A 19354-nucleotide genomic window follows, 5' to 3' on the forward strand; every position below is an offset into this window, starting at 1 on the left:
GATTGTGAGTTTGACAAAGTTTATCTATATCCACAGCACACAGCATCTCCCATACAGCACCTTCCTGGGGTGAGGGGAGCAAGACCACAATGCAGAGGTGAAGGATTCTCAATCTTTGAAAGCCTTTATCTGTAAGGCCCTTAAGAGTTGCAGTAACTGCTGAGAAAAGATAAGGTTCTTTCCCAGTGTACACAAATAACCCATCTGGATCTCTGTGAATAACGTCCCTTTTTCATTCTGGGGCAACTTGTCCAAAAACATCTAGACCATAATTCTTGAGCCCCCTTCCAAATGTGGTTTCCATTCCCCACATACAAAACTGGCAAGAGAGCTGTGCTTGCTTGCCTGAAGACTGCCAGGAAACAGCCAGCTCACTGCAGAAGCAACACATGAGAGATGGCAGGCTCAGTGACAGTTCCAGGAGCTCCAGCTCAGCTCTGTCTTCAACTGGGGCAATGAGACAACTGGAGCAACATCAATCCTGGGAATGCCTCCAGGCTCACCTCTTCTGAGCTTGCAAGGCTACACCATGCACTTTACAGCTGCTCACTCAGATGGGTTTTGTTACAAAGCTCCTGGTGTCAGGGAGAGGTCTGTGCCCAAAGTCCTGCAGATGAAGAGCTGCAACGGAACCCTGTGCCCCGGAGGACTCCAAGAGGAAAGGAGATAATCTATGCTTTAGAAACTGAATGGATGAAGGGAAGTCTTTAGAACAGATCCACTTCTCTACATCCATGCCCCTCCACACAAGGACAAGGTGACATGAAACGCATTCCCAGAAGAGAAGCCTGGAGCTGATGTTCAACCCCAGATGAAGAGCTAATTGCTGACCAGCACCTCCAAGTTCCTGTTTACTTGGGCTCAACACAGCTAATCGGGAATAAACGGCTGTAACGAACAAGATAGCTTCGTTTCCTTCCTACTTACCTCCCATTTCCTTCCCTCAAAAAAGCAGTGAGAACTGCTTATGTGATAATAAAGAAAGTAACTGAGATTTATTGGAAATGAGAATAAAACTATCGCTATTCTCCCCGGGTGCACGGAGCACCCCGATGGGCAGCGGAATAAGAAGCCGTGAGGACGCGAAGCAGAGCCAGCGGAGCAGCCCCCGGCCCCTGGTCCCGGAGCGCTCGGCGGGGCTCGGCGGTCCCGCAGGGCGGCAGGGCTCGGCACGCCCGGGCGAAGGGCTGTGCCCAGGGCCGCCGCTCCGCTCCGCTCCCCACCCCCGGGCCACCCCGAGGCGTCACTCACTCCGCAGGGAAGGCACCTCGTCCCGGCCGAGGGCGGCGGCGCCGCGGCTGCCCAGCAGCAGGAGCAGCAGGAGGAGGAGGAGGAGGAGGAGGCAGGCTGCCCGGAGCCGCAGCCGCACCGCCGGCATCGCCCCAGCGCTGCGCCCGCCGCTGCCGCCCCGCTCCGCTCGGCCCCGGGAGCGGAGCTGCCGGCCCTGCCCCGGGGAGGGCAGAGCGGCGATCCCACCCCGGCGGCGAAGGAGGGGCGGCCCCGGCGTGGGATCGCGGCTCCCCCCGTGAGGCGGCGGGAGGCCTGCGGGGAAACGCCGCTGGTGCAGCTGGGGCCGTCTGCCTGCGTCAGTGCTGTGCGTTCACATGGACGAAATACGCTGTAATAACCTTATTTGCCACCTGAAAACACCTACTTTCTTTCGCCTGTACCCCAAGTACTTTTATCTTAAAAAGAACCAGAAAACACACAGAGACCTTGGCGGTGAGAGGCCACCGTCAGCACACTCCGTGTTCCCAGGTTTGCTATTCTGTACCTGAACTGTCCCAGACCCCACGCGGAGACTCGTGCTTTTCGCTAGGTCAGCTTTGACCTCGAAGTCATTTTATATTTTGGCATAGGGAAAAAGAAGTGCCGTCTTCCATTTTGTTCATCTCTGTCTTCAGTCGAATATTTGCAAGAGCTGCCCCCCTTGGGCTGAGTTTCAGTCTTGCAGAAAGTCAAAAGCAGAACCTCTTGGTTAAAAATAGAGTAACTTTATGGGAATCCACAGGACCGTTTGTTTTTAATCTGCAAAAAGCATGTTTCTTGTGTGTTCTTTACGTATAGCAGACAAGTAAGTATATAAACATGTACATAAGCGTAAAAAAAATAAATGCAGTGCTGGAATTGAGACTGTTCCCCCATGTCTACTTCAATCATGATACAAGGATGGAAAAGAGAAGCCTCTGGGCTTGGGGAAACTTCTTTCTGTTGGTTGGTAGAGGAAGGACTTGAGAAGCAAGAGAAAATAAACACTTAGAAAGAAGTAGATAAGTGGAGGAGTTTCTCCCCATTTAACAAATGATAAAAGTGTCTGACAGAACAAACAGCAGGAAATACTGCTGCAGAAGCTGGTCTGGGAGTGATCTGACTTTGCAAGGCAGAAGGGCTGTAACTCTCAGGAGGCTGTGGTGTACCTCTTCCAGGAAAGCTGCAGCCTTCTGAAATTTTCAGATTCTGGGAGAGAAGCTTGTTAATGAGCCATTTATGAAAATCTGGCCATTCAGACCTGTCTACATCTCTTCAGAACTGTTTGATCACTGCTTTAAATACTGAGCTACAGGAAAGGGCTCTCTTGCTGGGTCACACTGAGAAATTCAGCTCTGTTTGTGACAGAACATTTAAAAATAATAGTGCCAGAGAGCAAAAATGAGGCTGCTGTGGGAAGGAGTCCCACTTCAAGTGGATTTTTCTGCTGATTTCAGCAAGATCAAAGTAATCACATTCTAATTATGTATTCCTAATAATTATCAAAGTATTTTTGTAAATATTTTGCTAAATGCAAATTAGCAACTTAATTAATTCTAAGTGGTTTTCCTTGCTATTTAACTTGCTATTGACTTCCTTCTCTTTGACTGAACAGTTTTTTACTGTCCTCAATTTATTTTGTTCTCACCAAACAGGTAAATCATTTCTAGTGCATCCTGACCTGGCTATTTATAGCTAAGGTATACTTATTAATTTACAATAGTAAGAATTCTTGGCTGGAATAATGGCTTGTAGAACCAACATGACTGGCAACATTTTCTGAAGTAAACTCAATGGCAGTTAATAATACCTTGCTCATTAAATGGTATAATTTTCCAATTTTGGGGGATGGGGGGGTTCAGGTTTGAAGCTTTGTCTGTCTTTTTTTAAGGCATTTGCTGTATTGATTGGCTTCTTTATTTTATTTTCTGTCTGGAACCAACTTTCTGTAAATATTTTTTTCTTCATCTCTTTGTTAATAGCCTGTTCTCTTCCTTTTATTTTGGTGTGCATACACATGTACATATGTATATGTGTATATGTATATACAGTTTTATATTTATATATAGATATATAGATATACACATATGCACTTGTTTGAGCTGATCTGCCTTTGCTACTTAGGTACTCTACACAAATGTTTATTTCTTCCCCTATCTTTTCTTAGACTTCACCTTCTGTTTGAGATCTGTGCAAAGATATGAATCCAGTGCATATTCATGACCTGCATCCACAAATAAAAGGCATCATTCAATTCACACTAATTCAATTTGCTTACAAACCCATTGCTTTTGCAAGGCATACACACAGATCCAATGTGTCATGTGTTCAGCACCTCCTTACACAGTAATTTCTGCTCATAATCTGGAGTCTGAAGACAGATTGCATTTTTTCCCCAGTCAGCCAGAGTGGGACTAACAAACCAGAGAACACCTAGGAAGAAAAAGAAGACCCAAAATTCCTTGCATTAGCAGTGCCCAGCAAGCCATAATTCCATATTTTTTTGAGGACTTTCCAACATCTTATTTGGATCTGAAAAGTGACAGTTCATAGGAATCCTGAATCCACTCCCCAGCAGCCTTGGGCTGAGGCTGGTGCTAAGCAGAGAGTTGTGGAATGAGCCATGTTCTGACAGTCTGTGTTCCCTTTGGCATGCCTTTTGCAGCTGCAGTGTGCTTGGAGCTTTGGGCTTTGTGGCTTTCTGAACCCTAACCCTGGGTATAACCCTAACCCTAGGCTGAGAAGCAGATTCACCTTCCTTTTCCCTTATAAGTTTTTCTTCTTACCCCAGAGACAGAACTACTCTCATTTATCAGCTCTTCCAGTCATGATACAAATGGGTATTGTCACTACAGGCACTGCTTCCCTGCCTCCTCTGACCCATCCCAACCATGACCAGTGACACCCTTTTTCCTTTCTGCAGCCCCACCTGTGTGTTTCTGTGACACCACTCCTGTCTCCCATGCTCCCAGGTAATTGGTGCAGCCACCAGGCTCTGCAGTTTCTGTCCCTGTCAGCTCACACTGGTTAACATGACCTTACAGAACAGCCTGTACTGGCCAGTTTCAGGTTAGATCAAATCCCCAGTTGTAAATTGCCAGTTTTATGTTCATTAGTCAGAATGTGGGGTTTTTTTCCCTAAATGTAACTTCTTAGTTTTATATGTTAACCAGTTAGCTTCAGGCTAGAAACTTATTTTTCAAAGTGAAAAACTCCTTTAAATGGTGACAAGAGCATTACTATGAGTTTATGCTTCTAAATACTGCTAAATAGCAGCTGCTCTTTCACAGGCATGAAATGGAAAGAATTGCTGCCTGTGTGGCTCTTACTGTGCCACATGAGCCATCCCCAGATGAACCCTTAACTTTCCAAGCCCTCCATCCCTCTTCCCCCAGTAGACTTGTGCCAAGCAGACTTGGCACAAGTCCAGAATAGTTTGTTATAATATATAATTTAGTAAGAGGTACAAATTTTACTTTTACTATAAATCTAGCATGTCAGACTGGCTGTTGATTGGCAGTTATATCAAATTTAATAGTAGGCAGATATTCGTGTAGTTCATTTGATATGGTGTTAAGGGGAAAAAAATCCAATATTTAAATACTTGCAATAAAACATAAATGGCTAATGGGGCCAGAGCTGCCTCTGGCCCATCCCTCTTTGTTTCTCAAAGCCTTTCTTCACCTTATCCTTTCCGTTTGAGATCCTTGGCAAAACCGTACCTGCTGTGTCATTCATCCTTCCATGTAACACAGTCATTTTTTTGCCATTCTTGTTAGTACTGTTCCTGTGAAATCAATAGAATAATGAAGCAGTTTTTGCAAAGATTTGCCACCAAAATAATGCCTTATGTGTTCCCAAAATGATGCTATTAATATTACACTCTAGATTTACTAGAAGACTCTGAGCAACTCAGGAAGAACAGACAACCACTAACAACTACTATCAGTCTAGCTGGAAAAAACTTGACTGGGTGTAACACTTGGAACAAATATATGTGCTTGCAGAAATTCTAGGGCATAATGTTTGCTCAGTGCTGACATGATTTCACAGGTTGGGAGAGGGTGTGCCTTTGCACCTTGTACACTCCTTCCCACAAGAGTTGATCATGTTTTCTCAGCGGTGCTTACATGCTCCAAAATTAGACTCCAAAATCCCACAGCTAATATAAATTACTTACTGTGTTCATTAGAGAATATATGCATGAGGAAACCCAAAGAAATTTTACTTTACCTCTTTCTTTAACGAATTTCTTCTCAGGTGAAATAATCCTTGTGTTAGACACCTTACTTTGTATTCAATAAAAATGAGTAGACAGATTTTTTTTATTATCTTCAATATTTTGCTTTCTGGTAAATCAGATATAGAGTCAGTCTTATACCTGAGGATTTATGAACTAGCATTCAGGAAAGGGCTAAAGAGAAAATATGCACTTTGCTGTGTATTTCCAAAAAGATATTTCTGCTATTACCCTGACAGAATGGGTGGAACTTTAGCTTTAAGTAACTTGTGCTATTTAGAAATCTGCACAAAAGAATCAAGGAATGGTTTGGGCTGGAGGAGAACTTAGAGATCATCTAGTTCTAAGGAAAGAAAGAATGACATATGTCATCAATCAGTGTTCCAGAAATAGGCTGCTTGCAACGTTCATCCATTAAGTCATTTCCTTGAAAAGTAAAAGGATCGCAAATGAAAAAACTCTAGACATTAAATTTCATGTCCTGTCTTCTAAAGGGGGGAGGAAAATAATTTCTAAGGTATGCCAAAGCATGAACAATCTTCTAAGATTTGTGAAAACAGTGATAACAACACAAGCCAAAATGGAAAATGAAGAATGAACAAAAAAAACCCCCTTATTATAAAATGATTCTATTTTACAGTCTTTATTCAAGGTCAAATAATTCATTTTTACATAAACAAGTTGAATGATTTATTGGTTTCTTTCAAATAGATGAAGCTAAAATTCGTCTCTTTTTATTTTTAGATTGTGTGTGATAAGTTTTGGGAGCAATAACTGTTGAACACTCTGCAAAACAAACTTCAACTTCTACATTAAAGCAGATGAGGCATGGAGAGTATTGCACTTGACACCCAAATCTTGTATCCCAGGCTCATTACCCACTAATTACATTACAAAACAAACTTGAATGCAATCTGGACATTTACAATACAAATTATCATGCACCTTTTATTAATCAAATTAAAAATTATCCATTTAACATACATTACTGAAATTACTATTCTGTAGGGTGTATGAGATATACAAATACCATAAAATTGCTGCTGATTATTATTTTATTCAATTTAATCCATTAGTGAATAGAAGTATTACTATTAAAAAATGTTTTGGCCACTCCCAAGGTCCAGCCTCAGGTCAAAACAGTGTTTGTGAAAACAGCAGAAACGTTTTCATCCCACTTACCACACACTTATAGCTTGGTAGGGAAAAATATTTTAAAAAAAGAAAAATATCAACTTTGATACAAATTCTACAAGATGAAAATTTTATAGTTAACAAAAAAGGGATGAATACCACTCTTGTTTCAAGGATGAATGCCAAGTGAGATCTTCAAAGTTCTTGAAATGTGGGACTTTAGTCAAAATTTATGATCTAAATTAATGCTGTTAAATATGGTTTATATGTATGAGTCGAGTTGGTATCCCCCAATAATAGAAACCTTCTTCACCAAGTCTTTCTATTTTCTCCTCTGATGGATTCTTAATTGTTTGAGTGATTTCCATCCTGACAAATTGGAAGGTGCACAGAAAATTTATAGTACAGTCACTCACAGCAGGGAAATTGCAAATCATCCTGCCTGGCTCCTGTACATCTTTGATAATTTAGAGAGGGATTGTTAGGAGGAGCAATTGGACTGTAAACATAACAAATTGGATCTCTGCTGATGATCAGAAGACACAAGTGATGAGAAGAGGGTGAGAAGGTTTGTGAAATGAGATCTCCTGTAGGAACAGGGAATGTAGAGCACCAAGCATTTGATATGAAATGCAAACACCACTTTGTTATTAATTTTTGAAGGCTGAGATATGTTGGAATATTGAAACGGGCAGCCTACAGGAGAAAGTCTTTCAGCCCTAATCGTGAGCAGCAAAATCAGATCTCAGAAACAGAACTTAAAAGGCATTTAATAAACAGTATAGATTTTTATTACTTGAAAAGTAATAAAAATATTTTAATTTCTTTCAGAGAAAGTTTATAATTTGATTACTTCTACATGAGAAATAAAAGAGTAACAGATAACCTACATGGGTGAAATCCGGATTTCCCTTGACCCTTAGGCAACCCTCACCCAAGTGAAATCTGAGCAGATTCAGGGGCCAGCTTTGCATGCCATGAGTTTATCCATGTGCCAGGGAAACAGGATTTAGTCCCACATGTAACTTGAACTGACATCTGTGGGAGTCCAGTGGTTGGAAGGTCCACAGATGTGAGCCTTTATCTGTGCAGTTTCCACTATGAGATATGCAGGAATACCAGAACACAGGTGTGAATCTGTTCCAGTTTAATCACAGCCATTATTTCCATTGCACTGCTGTAATTTTGGTGGTTCTAGCATCACCTTCCTTCCAAAGGCATCTGATACTATTTCTTTTTGCACAGACAGATGTATATAGGTTCTAATTCACTAACAGACAGTATTAACCAGTTTGTTTAAACAAAACAATCTTTGTAAACCAAAACTAATAGTTTCACTGAAACTAGATCCACATCTGTAGCCATTGACTCCAGTAGGCTTTGGATCAGGCCCTAAAACAGGCATGGGTCAGAGCTAGCTAACGTACCAGTCTCAGTTCCAGAAACTGTGGAGCATATGGAGACTGAAGTTGCACAGACTTGGTAAATATTTATTACTAAATGGACATCAACTTTTTCAGATCAAATACATTCAGACCAATACTTTTTCAGATCAAACTCCCTATTTACCTTAGGGAATGTATGTGATCATTTGTAACAGTGCCAAAGTACCTTTGATTTTTAAGTCTTCATTTCTAAGTACCTTCATATGTACATTTTGACCATCTGTTTCAGAGTAGTAAAAAATGCAACCTAAAACTTATATTAAAAAATAAAGTTCATTATTGTTACCTGAAAGTAGTCCAATGTTGTAATTTTTCTACGGCAGCATGTTAGGTGCTTTTATACTTTCTTTATCCAGTGCTGTGCATGCTAAGATATTACAACTAAAAATTGCAATACATTTGTAATTAGCTAAAATGGAGATTTAAAATTCCTCATTAACATAATGGAAATGAATATTAAGTGAAATCCATAGATCTTTTTGTTGTTTAGTTTGAGGGAGAAAAAACCAACCCAAATCCAAACAATGTAGCCCAAAAGAACTGAATATGTTATTATGCACAAGAATAAGCAGTTTGGCTGCTGGGCATTGAAAGAACCTCACAACTATGGACATATCAACAAAAAAGTACTGTCTTTGTGTGCGGTAATAAACCTTTTGTGTGAACATTTCTGCATGAAAAGGGCTCCTGAGCCGCTTCGTGTGATGGCCCAGCATGTGAGGTGTATTATGAGCACCCAAATCATTTGCAGGATGTAAATGGTGAAATGGAGTTCTGCTAATCCTCTGGTTTAAACGTGTGTCTACTGGGGTCTCTGATTTACAAATATTTATCTTTTTCTCTGTATCCTTTTTACTAGAATTTAAAAGAAGAAAAAAAGCAGTCTGTGTCTAGAGCAGAAAACAACTGCAGGTGAATAAGGCTTGATTGGCTTGATTTAACTTTCCCTGAGATAATCCCAGGGCCTAGGTCCTTAAAGAACATCAAAGAACAACAAGGAAAAGAAACAGAGAAACAGGATAAGAAAGAAGAATTAGAGAAGAAATGTTTCTGTATAACTTACATTTACAGAAGACAGGCAATATCACTACTTTTTTTTGGGTGAGAAATTATTCAGTCACACAGGTGATATGGGAAAGCTCAATCCACAGTAGTTTAAACTTCATTCATGAAAAAAGCCAAAATATTTTCTACATTTAAACCAGCCCAATAAATAGACTGGTACAAATACATTCCTAAACACTAATTTATGGGATTGTGTGTATGGACAAAATAGTATAAAGTTCACTGTATATATCTAATTTAACAAAGAATAAGCTTACATATTAATTTAGAATCCTCAGTATTAATGACAACATTAAAATTATTTTTGATGCCATTTTTAAAAAGATGGGGGCTATAACAATAAAGGATCATTTAAAAAATATTTCTACTAACCCTTACTACTAATATGTTATCTTTATTTGTCCCAACACAAGACATATATTCTCTAACAGAACAGTTATACCACTGCAACTTGTAAACAAATATCACATAATCAGCTGAGAAGAAACAAGTTTAGATTTAGATTTCGTGCCAGTGAAACTAAGTTTGTAGTGTTGCAGGTGCTAATAGAAGTCTGCAGCCATGGGTCTTTTATGCATATCTTGGTTCTTGTAAGTCACATTTTTAAAAGTGGTTGTTGAGCCTCTGTACAGTGGATTTGTTTCCTAAAAAAAAAAAAACAACCAAAAAACAAAACCAAAACAAACAAAAAAACCCAAAAAAAAGAGAGATTAAATGGGAGTCACACAATATTTGTATAGAAGTAGTGTATCTTTGAGGATTTCAGAGTATCTTTTGGTAGCTCAGTTGTGTTTCATGCCACTGAAATCCAGACTGATCTGAATTCAGACAGCACAAACCATCCTGGACTCAGGAACATGCTTCCCTTCAGATCAGCCTCCCAGATTGAAGTCATGCACATCATCAAACAATACCTCATCAAATGTGTCCCATAAAATTTGTGTATCAAATCTGGCAGTTAGACCTTTATAAAACCACAGAGTGTCTCAGCAGTCAGATGTGACTTGTCATTGTTGTCTTGTCACATACAGTACCTACTGTGTGCTGGGAGAAGGGCAAGTCCCACCTGAGCTTTTCATCCTGGCCTCTCACCAATCACTTCCTATCCTTTCCTCTTGTGACAGAAAATAAAATTAAAATGCTTCTATCAATTGTATCCTTCCCATCCATCTTACCATACCTAGCTCTCCTGAAGCATCAAGAAAACATTCTCAGGTGGCCTTGCCTGTAAGTTAGTGATTTTCCCCAGGCCAAAAGCTGAAAGGCTGACAGTGCCCATTCTTGGAAAAAGTTGCAATCACAGGACTTTGAGGAGAGTGGAGCCATGTGAGCACATTGTCTGTCCTCCTGACACCCGCCAGAAATGCTTACTCAACATGCTTTTTTCGAAAAGATCCTCAGAAGCCCTAAAGCTTTTGCAAAAGGGCAAAAAAGTCAAGGGCAGAAAAAAAAAGAAGAAAAGGGAACATGTGGTGCAAGCTTACTTTAGGTGCCCAGAGTTACAGATAGAAAAGGAGGCTTGGATTTCTCTGTCCTTTCCCCTGCATTTGGGACAGTTCCATTCACTTCTGCTCGGTGGGAGTGGGCTTGGGTCATGACAGAGGCTAGGAACAACCTCCCTTTCCTAAACAGCTCTAAACAGGCAGAGGGCTACACCTTGGATGATCACACAGGCAGGCAAGAGCATTGTTAGGACTAGTGGAAGACTGGCTACTAATTAAAAACTATTAATCCAGTTATCTACACATTCTTACATGTGGAAGAAATTAAACCAGGAGATGAAACACTAGATAATTTTCATCCATTAAAGGATCATTATTTTACTTTATAGAATAGTAAATGTGTCAAAAACCTACCAGCAAGACCTATCCATTTAAAAGAACAAAATAAAGACCCAGAATTTTAAAGGCAGTTGTGCATCATGCAATCAAAATAAAGAACCTTGTACAAAATCAATGTATTTCACATACCGTTTGCCATTTAACTTTTGATTTTTCTGCTTCAAACTTGGCCACCTCTTTTCGGTCTTGAAGTGACACCAGTAATTTCCATATACAAAGTAAAACAATGCCAATGAGAAGGATAGCAAGGGTGACACCCACCACTATCATTGGGATATTTGGGTGCTGTGCACAATCTGTGGAAACAACAACAGTTATGACTGTGAATAGCTAATTAATAAATTTTAGGCAATTAAAAACAGTCAAGAGATGCGCTGAGATTCTCATTTGCCATGAGCTGGGCACATCTTTTTCTTCAAGTTCATTATTTTTCTCCTGTTAGCTTGCTAAAGGATTTGTGAAACCAGCTGAAAAATATTGCATTAAAATGTTTTAAAAATTATTTCCTAAATTATTCCACTGCTCTTTTACCATCACAATTAGCAGCTGCTTGCTGGATACAGACACAGATTCTGAAGAGAAAAGTCAGAAAATCGATTTCAGATCTGTTTCAATATAAAAAACAGGGCTGAGTTGACAAAATTATCAATTTTACAATGTTATGGCTGGACTCTATTTCAATTAACTGATATTCAGTGTGTTGCAGAAGAAAATATTCTAGTGAGATCTATGTCAGGGTAAAGTCACCAAAGATATTGAGAAATTAGAGGAAACTGCATTTCTCTCATGAAAACAATGAGGAAAAAATTCCTTCAGATTTGTTGAAAATGTTGGACTGCGCAACTGGAAGGAATTTTGCATTTCAAATTCTGCAATAAATTTTACAATAAAATATTTCAGAAGGTTAGAATTAAAACTGAAATTTTTGCTTCACCAAAACTCAAAGAAGTTTGAATTTTTTAATATTAGAAAGTACTGTCTATGAAAGTTGGTGAACACTACTATTTTACAAAATTTTTTCCTGAACCATGTTTTCAGAACATTAAAAAAATTCATTCCAGTCTGGCTTGTCTTACATGATTGTATTTCACATTCTGTTTTTGCTTGATGGCCTCAGTTAACTAATTCTGAGGGGCTCTGTTTTGAGCCCTGGGCTGCTGTTCTGGCTACTGGTGCCATATTGACTTCTGTTCCATGAATGAAATTCTATTCCTAGAGAATTTCTTGGGGTCTCATCCCAGTTCACATTTCAAGGTCCAGGAGCAGAACAGCAGATGACAGTGAAACTGGTTATTGTAGTGTTGTGGGAATGCCATTACACAGAGGTCAATGAACTCACAGAGGTCAGTGAAAAGAAGATATTTCTTGTTCTTTTTTTTTTTTTTTTTTTTTTGTCAAATCTACTTAAAATGCATAATAAAGTATTTAATAAAGATAAAATCTTACCTTTAAATGCTTGAATCTAGGGATTTAGGGATGTAGTTTAAGAGGTGTGCTTCTTTAGTACAACCTTTGTTACAAGCACATTTGCATATATAATTTCAAAGTGAGTTATGGTTTTATCACATAATGCAAATGATGTTTGGTATCATCCTCTTAGAACTGCACAAGCTATGGAAAAAAATTAACTTATTCTTACAGCCCAAGGATCATTCTGCCCATTTTTCATGAAAGGCCAAGTATTTATGTCACCACTGCATTAAATAAATGCTTGAGGAGCTCTTTGGCTGGGCAGAGAAGAGCTACAAACACAAGGAGGAGATGTTCTGCTTCAAAGAGCTCTGCTTCTAGATTGCTAACCTTGTCTGTGGTTTTAAATCAGATTTCACCTACAAAAACCAATATTCACTGCTTACCTTTCCGCTCTATGTTGTGAATGACTGTCCTTCCCTGTTCATCCACAGCCAGTAGAAATGTGGTTATACATTCATTTTCCCCCTGCAAAGAGCAGGAAATGGATTTATCCTCTGAATAATCTGCAGAGGAAAGGAAAATAGTAATTCATCAGCTCAAATGAAATTTAACCTTTAATAACCAGAGAGACTGCTGGCATCATGTTTGTCACAGCCTTGTCTGCAGATGGTGAAGAGTGAAAGACAAAGCAGAAATACTGTCAGAATTTCTACTAAATTTAATGGATTTTCTTCCAATCCCAATTTTATTTAGTTTCTGATTTTTCACTTATATTTCCAAAGAACTGATCCAGATGTTGTCAATCTGCACTAACCATCTAGTGCACCTTGTTACTTTAGTGTCCTGTGAATTTCAATGAATTGGAAAGGCTCCCAAAACTCTTAACTGGCAGCTGTCCAGGAAATGTAATAGCCCCAAATTATGGGACAAAGTAACCAGTGGAACAAAGTATGTTCCTTTGGTTTGCAACTCCTCCTGCCACCTGTGGATCATGTTTCAGAGTAGATATACATACATCAAGCAGCTGTGGGTGCTATTAAAAGGGCTGCCATTCATTTCCTACACATCAGGCCCCTCAAAGGTCACTGCGTGTCCAGCACTGTTACAAGAGTAACAGTAAGTAAAGATTAACCACAGAATAATAAAGATTAATAACAGAATCTGAGATTTTTGTAACAGGATTCTGGATGAAGCAAACAAAGTGACCTGAGATGACAGTCTGACCCTATTTATTCATTCCTCCACTTACTGTTGATTGCACAAAAATTTAATCCATTTTTTCCTTCCAGGTTATTCCTAACTGGGGAGCTGAGAAAAACTCATTCAAAGGGAACAGAAAGACAGAAGGAAGCTGACTTTGAGGGACAATATAAAGCAAATAAGCAATCAAAAAGTGAGAGTACAAGTGCAGAGTCAGAAATGTCATCATTTGGAGTGTAACTTTAATATAACATTTTACAGAGGAAGAAATACTCTATACCTGTGTGCAGTAATACCTCTGGGGCTAAATGTTTATATGTTCATGTAGTCCATGATTTGAGATGTCACTGAAAATCTAGGTATGCTTTTCAATATCTTTTAGTCAAAGTTCATAGGATTTATTTTTAGAAGAAGGAAAAACAGTAGGCTTCTGAAATATTTCTTTAAAATAATTGTCACTGACCATTATTTTCTACCCATTCAAAACTCTTAATGAAATTTCATAAGCAATTGTGCTAAAAATCTTAAAATCCTCAGACTTTAATATGAAGAGTAATTGAATAGAAATCAGACAAGAATAGAGCATTTAAAAAAAAATCTACACTACATTAAAAAAAAAAATGCTTGCTCTAGTTTTTCTTCACCATATTGCTTATTATCATAAGATTTGGTCTTACAGAAAATACTACTAAACACCATAGAAAAGATGGAACTATTGACTACCCTCCAGTCCTTTTCTCTGCTTGTTATAAAGAGAAAACCCTAGCTGGTTGGATTTTAATGGAAACCTGTTCTTGATTTGAGCCTTGTATTTAACCTGTTCCTGGCCCTTGATGGCAGCACCTTGTGTTATCTACCAAGGGGACAGGCAGCCTAGACCTGCTGATTTAACAAGATCTGATTTTGTTAGAAGGGCCATGAACTGCAGACTTATGGCTCTTGCTGGCATGTCACAGTTCCAGTAACACTGTCAAAAGTTTTGCAATGTTTGTACTTTCCCAACTCTTTTAAGCAAGCAGACTCAAAATACTAACTTGCTTAGCAAGAGGGAAAAAAAATGGGCAAGGATAGTTGTTAGCTATCCTGAAAATGGAGAAAAACTTGCAAGCATATACCAAATATAATTTACAAGGCAGTAACTGTACATAGATTAGTTATTTTTACATGGTAATTTTTTGTTTAATGTCATAATTTGAAAGGAAGGGGAGCAGAATACTGATTATGTGCAATGATGTAGAAATGAAAGCAAAAATGCCAGTTCAAGCTATTCAGAATCCAGCTTATGGTCAGCATTTTTATTTCTCTGATATTATTTTTAGAGTGAGGGATCACTAAAGAGAGACCATTGCATATGTTATTTGCAGTTCATCAGCATAAAAATTTGCCTAGGTAGGTAAACTCCTATAATTTACATCTGTGTAATCTTCTGCATTCTGCAGTGAATCGTCACACTCTTCTGCAGCCTAATTCTGGTGATTTAAATTGTATTTGAAATAACTGGAGTCACACTGGAGGAGAAATCGGGTAACAGTGGCAAGCAGGAGACTCAAAGCATGAAAGACTGTTTCACAGCAGATACATTTATAAAAGATTCAACACCAAAAATGTTGACTGTAAATTTAAATGTCATTAAGGCCTTTTGTGTTTGCTTTTTGCTCAACAAAATGCTTTTTTGAGCAGAGTTCACCTCACTCTGACTCATAAGAGAGCAGTGCTGACGTAGAGGTTTATTCAGCCTCCACTTTGCTGCTGCACTGGGAATTTGTGAGGTGTCAGCACTATGGGGTAGGAAAAACTTAGGTTCTCTAAGGAAAGTACAACTGTCCCTGCTCTGCTGGGCTTGTGGCAGGAGCAGCCTGGTGCCCTGTGGCTGGGTGCTGGCAGGAGATGCCTTTGAGGAGTTTTGTTGTGTAGTGAGTAGAGCAACAAGAGCTCCTCATACACCTGTGTGGCAAATGGGTGATTAACCTAATTGAAATGTTCAAGTATTAAAAGTGAATGAAAATAGAAGTTTGGAAGTGGTGCCTGCTCTGGAGATCAGCCCAGCAGATGTGAAGCCACCAGCACCTGCAGAGCTGCTGGGCACCCATGCCCTGGCAGAGCCCTGGGCTGACCTCACCTGCTGGTGGGGAGCCAGAGAAGAAACCCCTGGAAAACCCAGAACCAAAGCAGGGAGGTGAAAGGCACGAGTCACAGCCTAAAATGGGCTCTCCCAGGAAGCAGGAAAATGTAAAGCCCACGCTTTTTTGTTGCTTCACACTTCCAGTCATTGTGTTGCAACATCCATGTGCAAAAGAGAAACAAAATTTTTGAAGTGCTAATGTTTTGTTTAACCTCGAACTTTTACTTTTTTCTCTCCCCAAAAGCCTTGAAACATTAAAGAAACTAAAACATAAACCAGAAAGAAGTATACTACCCTATTAAGTTGCTCAATAATCTGTCTTAAATATTATGTGGTGTGCTAGTTTTACCACTTTCAGATTGGTGGGTTTTGTTCAGATAATAGTTTTTATTCTATGATTATATTTTAGCTATTATTTTAAATGTTAATTTTTTTATTTCAGGACTTCTTGATGAGGCTACCCAAGCATTTCAGATGAAACTGTTTGAAACAGCTGCTTCTTTTTTTTTGTTTTTTGAGGCATCTGGATGGGAACATGAAGGTTGCAGTAACTGCTGTAAATAAATTTTAAATCTAAAGAAGTAGCTGACAGTCTCAATCAGGGAAACACAGGATAGGAAAACAAGGAAATATGCTGGAATAGCAGATGATATTGTCATGGTCATATTCCTGTGACCTCTATATGTGAACAGAACCATATAAAAGGCTGATCCTGATAATATTTTTCATATTCCTAGCTACAAATATCTTCCATCTTACAAAAGCAATCTGAAGACTTTACTAACTGAAGACATACAATACAAGTGCTTATATGTCTTTTCAGCCTGTAAAGATATTTTTATATTTATAAATATATACTGAAATATTTCCATCAAAAACAAAAGGTGTGACCTTGCTGGAAGGATGCACACCAGTGACATTACTGCATGCACACAGCTCTGGATAGGCTGCCAAGAGCTTGCAGATACAAACCTTAGACATGCCCACATGAATGAATGAGGATTCATCTTCATTCTTACATTTATCTTGTTTAATGCTTATGGTACATCTGTGATGTGGACATAACTAGCCCATGTCCTGCCTTGTACCATAGGGTTGGGACTAGAATTGCCACTGGAATAAATACAGGTTGCCTGCTGAGCCGGCACCTTCCTTTACAGAAAAAAAAAAAAATTGCCCTTTTTTATTTAAAGGTTTGTATTGGGGTTGTGGTGGGGTTTGTTGGGTTGTTCCCTAATAGTACTATTTTATTCAAGATTAATTCCTATTCCAGAAATTTCCATTGATGCAGGGCACTTTTGAATTAAAGCAAACAGCTGAAATATGTTCCTGGCCTTTTAGAATACAAGAAATGTTTTTGCCACAGGTTAAAGGGCTGTGTTTAGTCACCAGCTGTAATCAGGAATCTGCCTAAAAGGACTGGAGTCAGGTTTTGTATTTGTAAGGCTGAAGAAGCCCGGCTGGAACTCATGGTACAGGCATAACAAACTCAGGAACTTTCATCTATCACTGATATGCAGGGACTGGTATCTATTAAATTCTACACTTTCCTGCATAAACTATTTAGAAAATAGGCATGATCCAATGAGTTAATTACCTGGAAGGGTTATGCCAGACCTGTTCTGCATTTCCTACTTGCCTCAGAAGAGCCATAGACAGACAGTAATTCCCTTATGACCCATAATATAATTCCATAGCAGAAAAACAAGGCTACTTTCAAATATAAAATTACTGAAAGTGGAACCTCCTGTTAATCACACACACACAAGAAAGGAAGATTGAGTATACTAACCCTTTGCCATGCTGACAGTTGCATCAACCAATTTGCATTTTTCACTGCAATCTCCCAGTGACTTGTCATCAGAAGCCAAGTGACATTCCACACAGCTCCTGTGGAAAATAATTCAGCAGCTCATCAATCTCTGCCTGCCACAAAGCAACAATACAAAAGCCAGCATGTGTGCATCTGCATTTTAAAAAGCAGCTAAATAAAAGGTCTTCTGCTATGGATACAGTTCTCAGGAATATGATAGGTACTGCCACCAAAAAAAATCCTAACAAAACCAAAGGGGGAAAAAAAAAACCCCACCTGAATAAAGGTATTTATACAGGATAAGCTCTGTCTTGTCCTCTATTCTCTCCCAGTTTGTTAGCTACCAGACAGAACCCCAGGCAACATTATTCATGTAGGTCTATCAGATATGTGGTTACTCACATGTAACATTCCTCTTCAAAAATTTAAAAAAAAAATATATTCCGAACAGTAAATATTCTCACACTAAATACCAGCTGAAGGAATTCCTATCAGATGAACAATATCTGAAATTGACTTCAAAGAGATCAAGCTCAGGCGCCTACTATGAGTTTGCCTTTGTTGCAAGTCTATTGAATAATGCATTAAAACACTTTCCAGGTGTCTAAACAGTTGTCTCTTGAATATGTTTACTTGTCTCAGGAATTACTTAGATCCTATTTATACTAATGTAACTTACAGGAAAATTTTTTATTCAGTGGTGGAAATGACTGAAATACTATTTAAAACCAGAATCTCTCTGTAAATTTAATGAGGATTTTAATAAATCCAGGGTCTATTAATGGAAAATAAAACAACAGACCTAATTCATATATGAACATTTCTGATGGAAAATATGTTTGCTAATTTTTCACAAATTGCTTCAGCCAAACTGAGTGGCTGAGACTCTGAGAAGCAGCCTGAAGGTCTGACTTCATTACAAAAAAAAAAAAAAAGAGAAAAAAAGGAGAGAAGAAGAGAGGAGAGAAGAGAGGAGGAAAAAGGAGAACTGCAACAAAACATAAAAAAACCCCTGGCTATCTCCTGTTGCATTGAGTTACATACATCCATGGGAATAAGCTGAGGCTGCTGAGTTTATCATCAGGGGATGGAGGTGACCTTATCCCTCACTCTGGAAATGGTGAATAGTAAAAGTGAGTGGGTAATGGGATAGCCTCTATCTCATGGAGATAAATTCCGTATTGGTGGTGGTTTTGTCATATGCACCATGTTTCTCATGCTACACTCTCTTTCTCAGCTGCCTTGCCATTGATCTCCACCCCCTCTGACCTGGTCTTTCAGCTCTCTCAGTAACCCTCCCAGGTACTCCCAGGGTTTTCTCTCTCTTGGCTTTTTGTGCCCTGTGTTTCAGCATGGGAAGACACTGAAACTGAAAGAAAAGATCCAACACTGCATACAAAATACATGTTTAAATGGGTTAATGTAATGCCTATCATGTAACTTTATATTTCTTATTCTTTGACAAATTGGGCAGAGCAAAGCAGCAGCATTGTCCTTTTTGTTTAGAGCAGTTGCATGCAGAAATTCTCTTTGAACATACTGAAAGGCTCAGTTTTCTTAGGGCAAATTTAGCACTAACAGGAAGAGATCGATGAATTAATCATATCATAGAATAGCTTTTCACTCAGATACACTGCAGAGTGCAGTGACAGGTATGAAAATACAGTGTTGGTGAGAAATGGATCTCAACTCTGAATAAGAAGACAGGAAATCATCATGAACCGTGCAGCCTAAACTGCTCGGTACTCAGAAAGCAAAGCCAGGGTCATTAATAACATGTGTTCTGTGAAGTCTAATCCAACTTCTAGTTTAAATTTCTGCTGAAGACTGCTC

The 19354-nt window shown here is 39.0% G+C and overlaps 2 protein-coding genes across 2 annotated transcripts in view; both read right to left on the bottom strand.

Annotated features, from left to right (window-relative positions):
- The window catches only part of PLA2R1 (phospholipase A2 receptor 1), a 37322-nt gene extending 35841 nt beyond the window's left edge, over positions 1-1481 (bottom strand). The window contains exon 1 of the mRNA XM_041473405.1: positions 1252-1481. Within this exon, the coding sequence (XP_041329339.1) occupies positions 1252-1378 (127 nt within the window). The 5' untranslated portion in view covers positions 1379-1481. The remainder of the gene's footprint in view (positions 1-1251) is intronic.
- A 4713-nt stretch (positions 1482-6194) lies between these two features.
- Positions 6195-19354, bottom strand: part of ITGB6 (integrin subunit beta 6) — a 45003-nt gene continuing 31843 nt past the window's right edge. Inside the window, exons 13-16 of the mRNA XM_041473407.1 lie at positions 17501-17598; positions 12830-12949; positions 11103-11269; positions 6195-9776 (exon numbers count right to left, since the gene is read on the bottom strand). Of these exons, the coding sequence (XP_041329341.1) occupies positions 9675-9776; positions 11103-11269; positions 12830-12949; positions 17501-17598 (487 nt within the window). The 3' untranslated portion in view covers positions 6195-9674. The remainder of the gene's footprint in view (positions 9777-11102; positions 11270-12829; positions 12950-17500; positions 17599-19354) is intronic.

This window comes from Pyrgilauda ruficollis, unplaced genomic scaffold (genome assembly GCF_017590135.1).
Source record: "Pyrgilauda ruficollis isolate IOZ18807 unplaced genomic scaffold, ASM1759013v1 scaffold3, whole genome shotgun sequence".
NCBI lineage: Eukaryota > Metazoa > Chordata > Aves > Passeriformes > Passeridae > Pyrgilauda > Pyrgilauda ruficollis.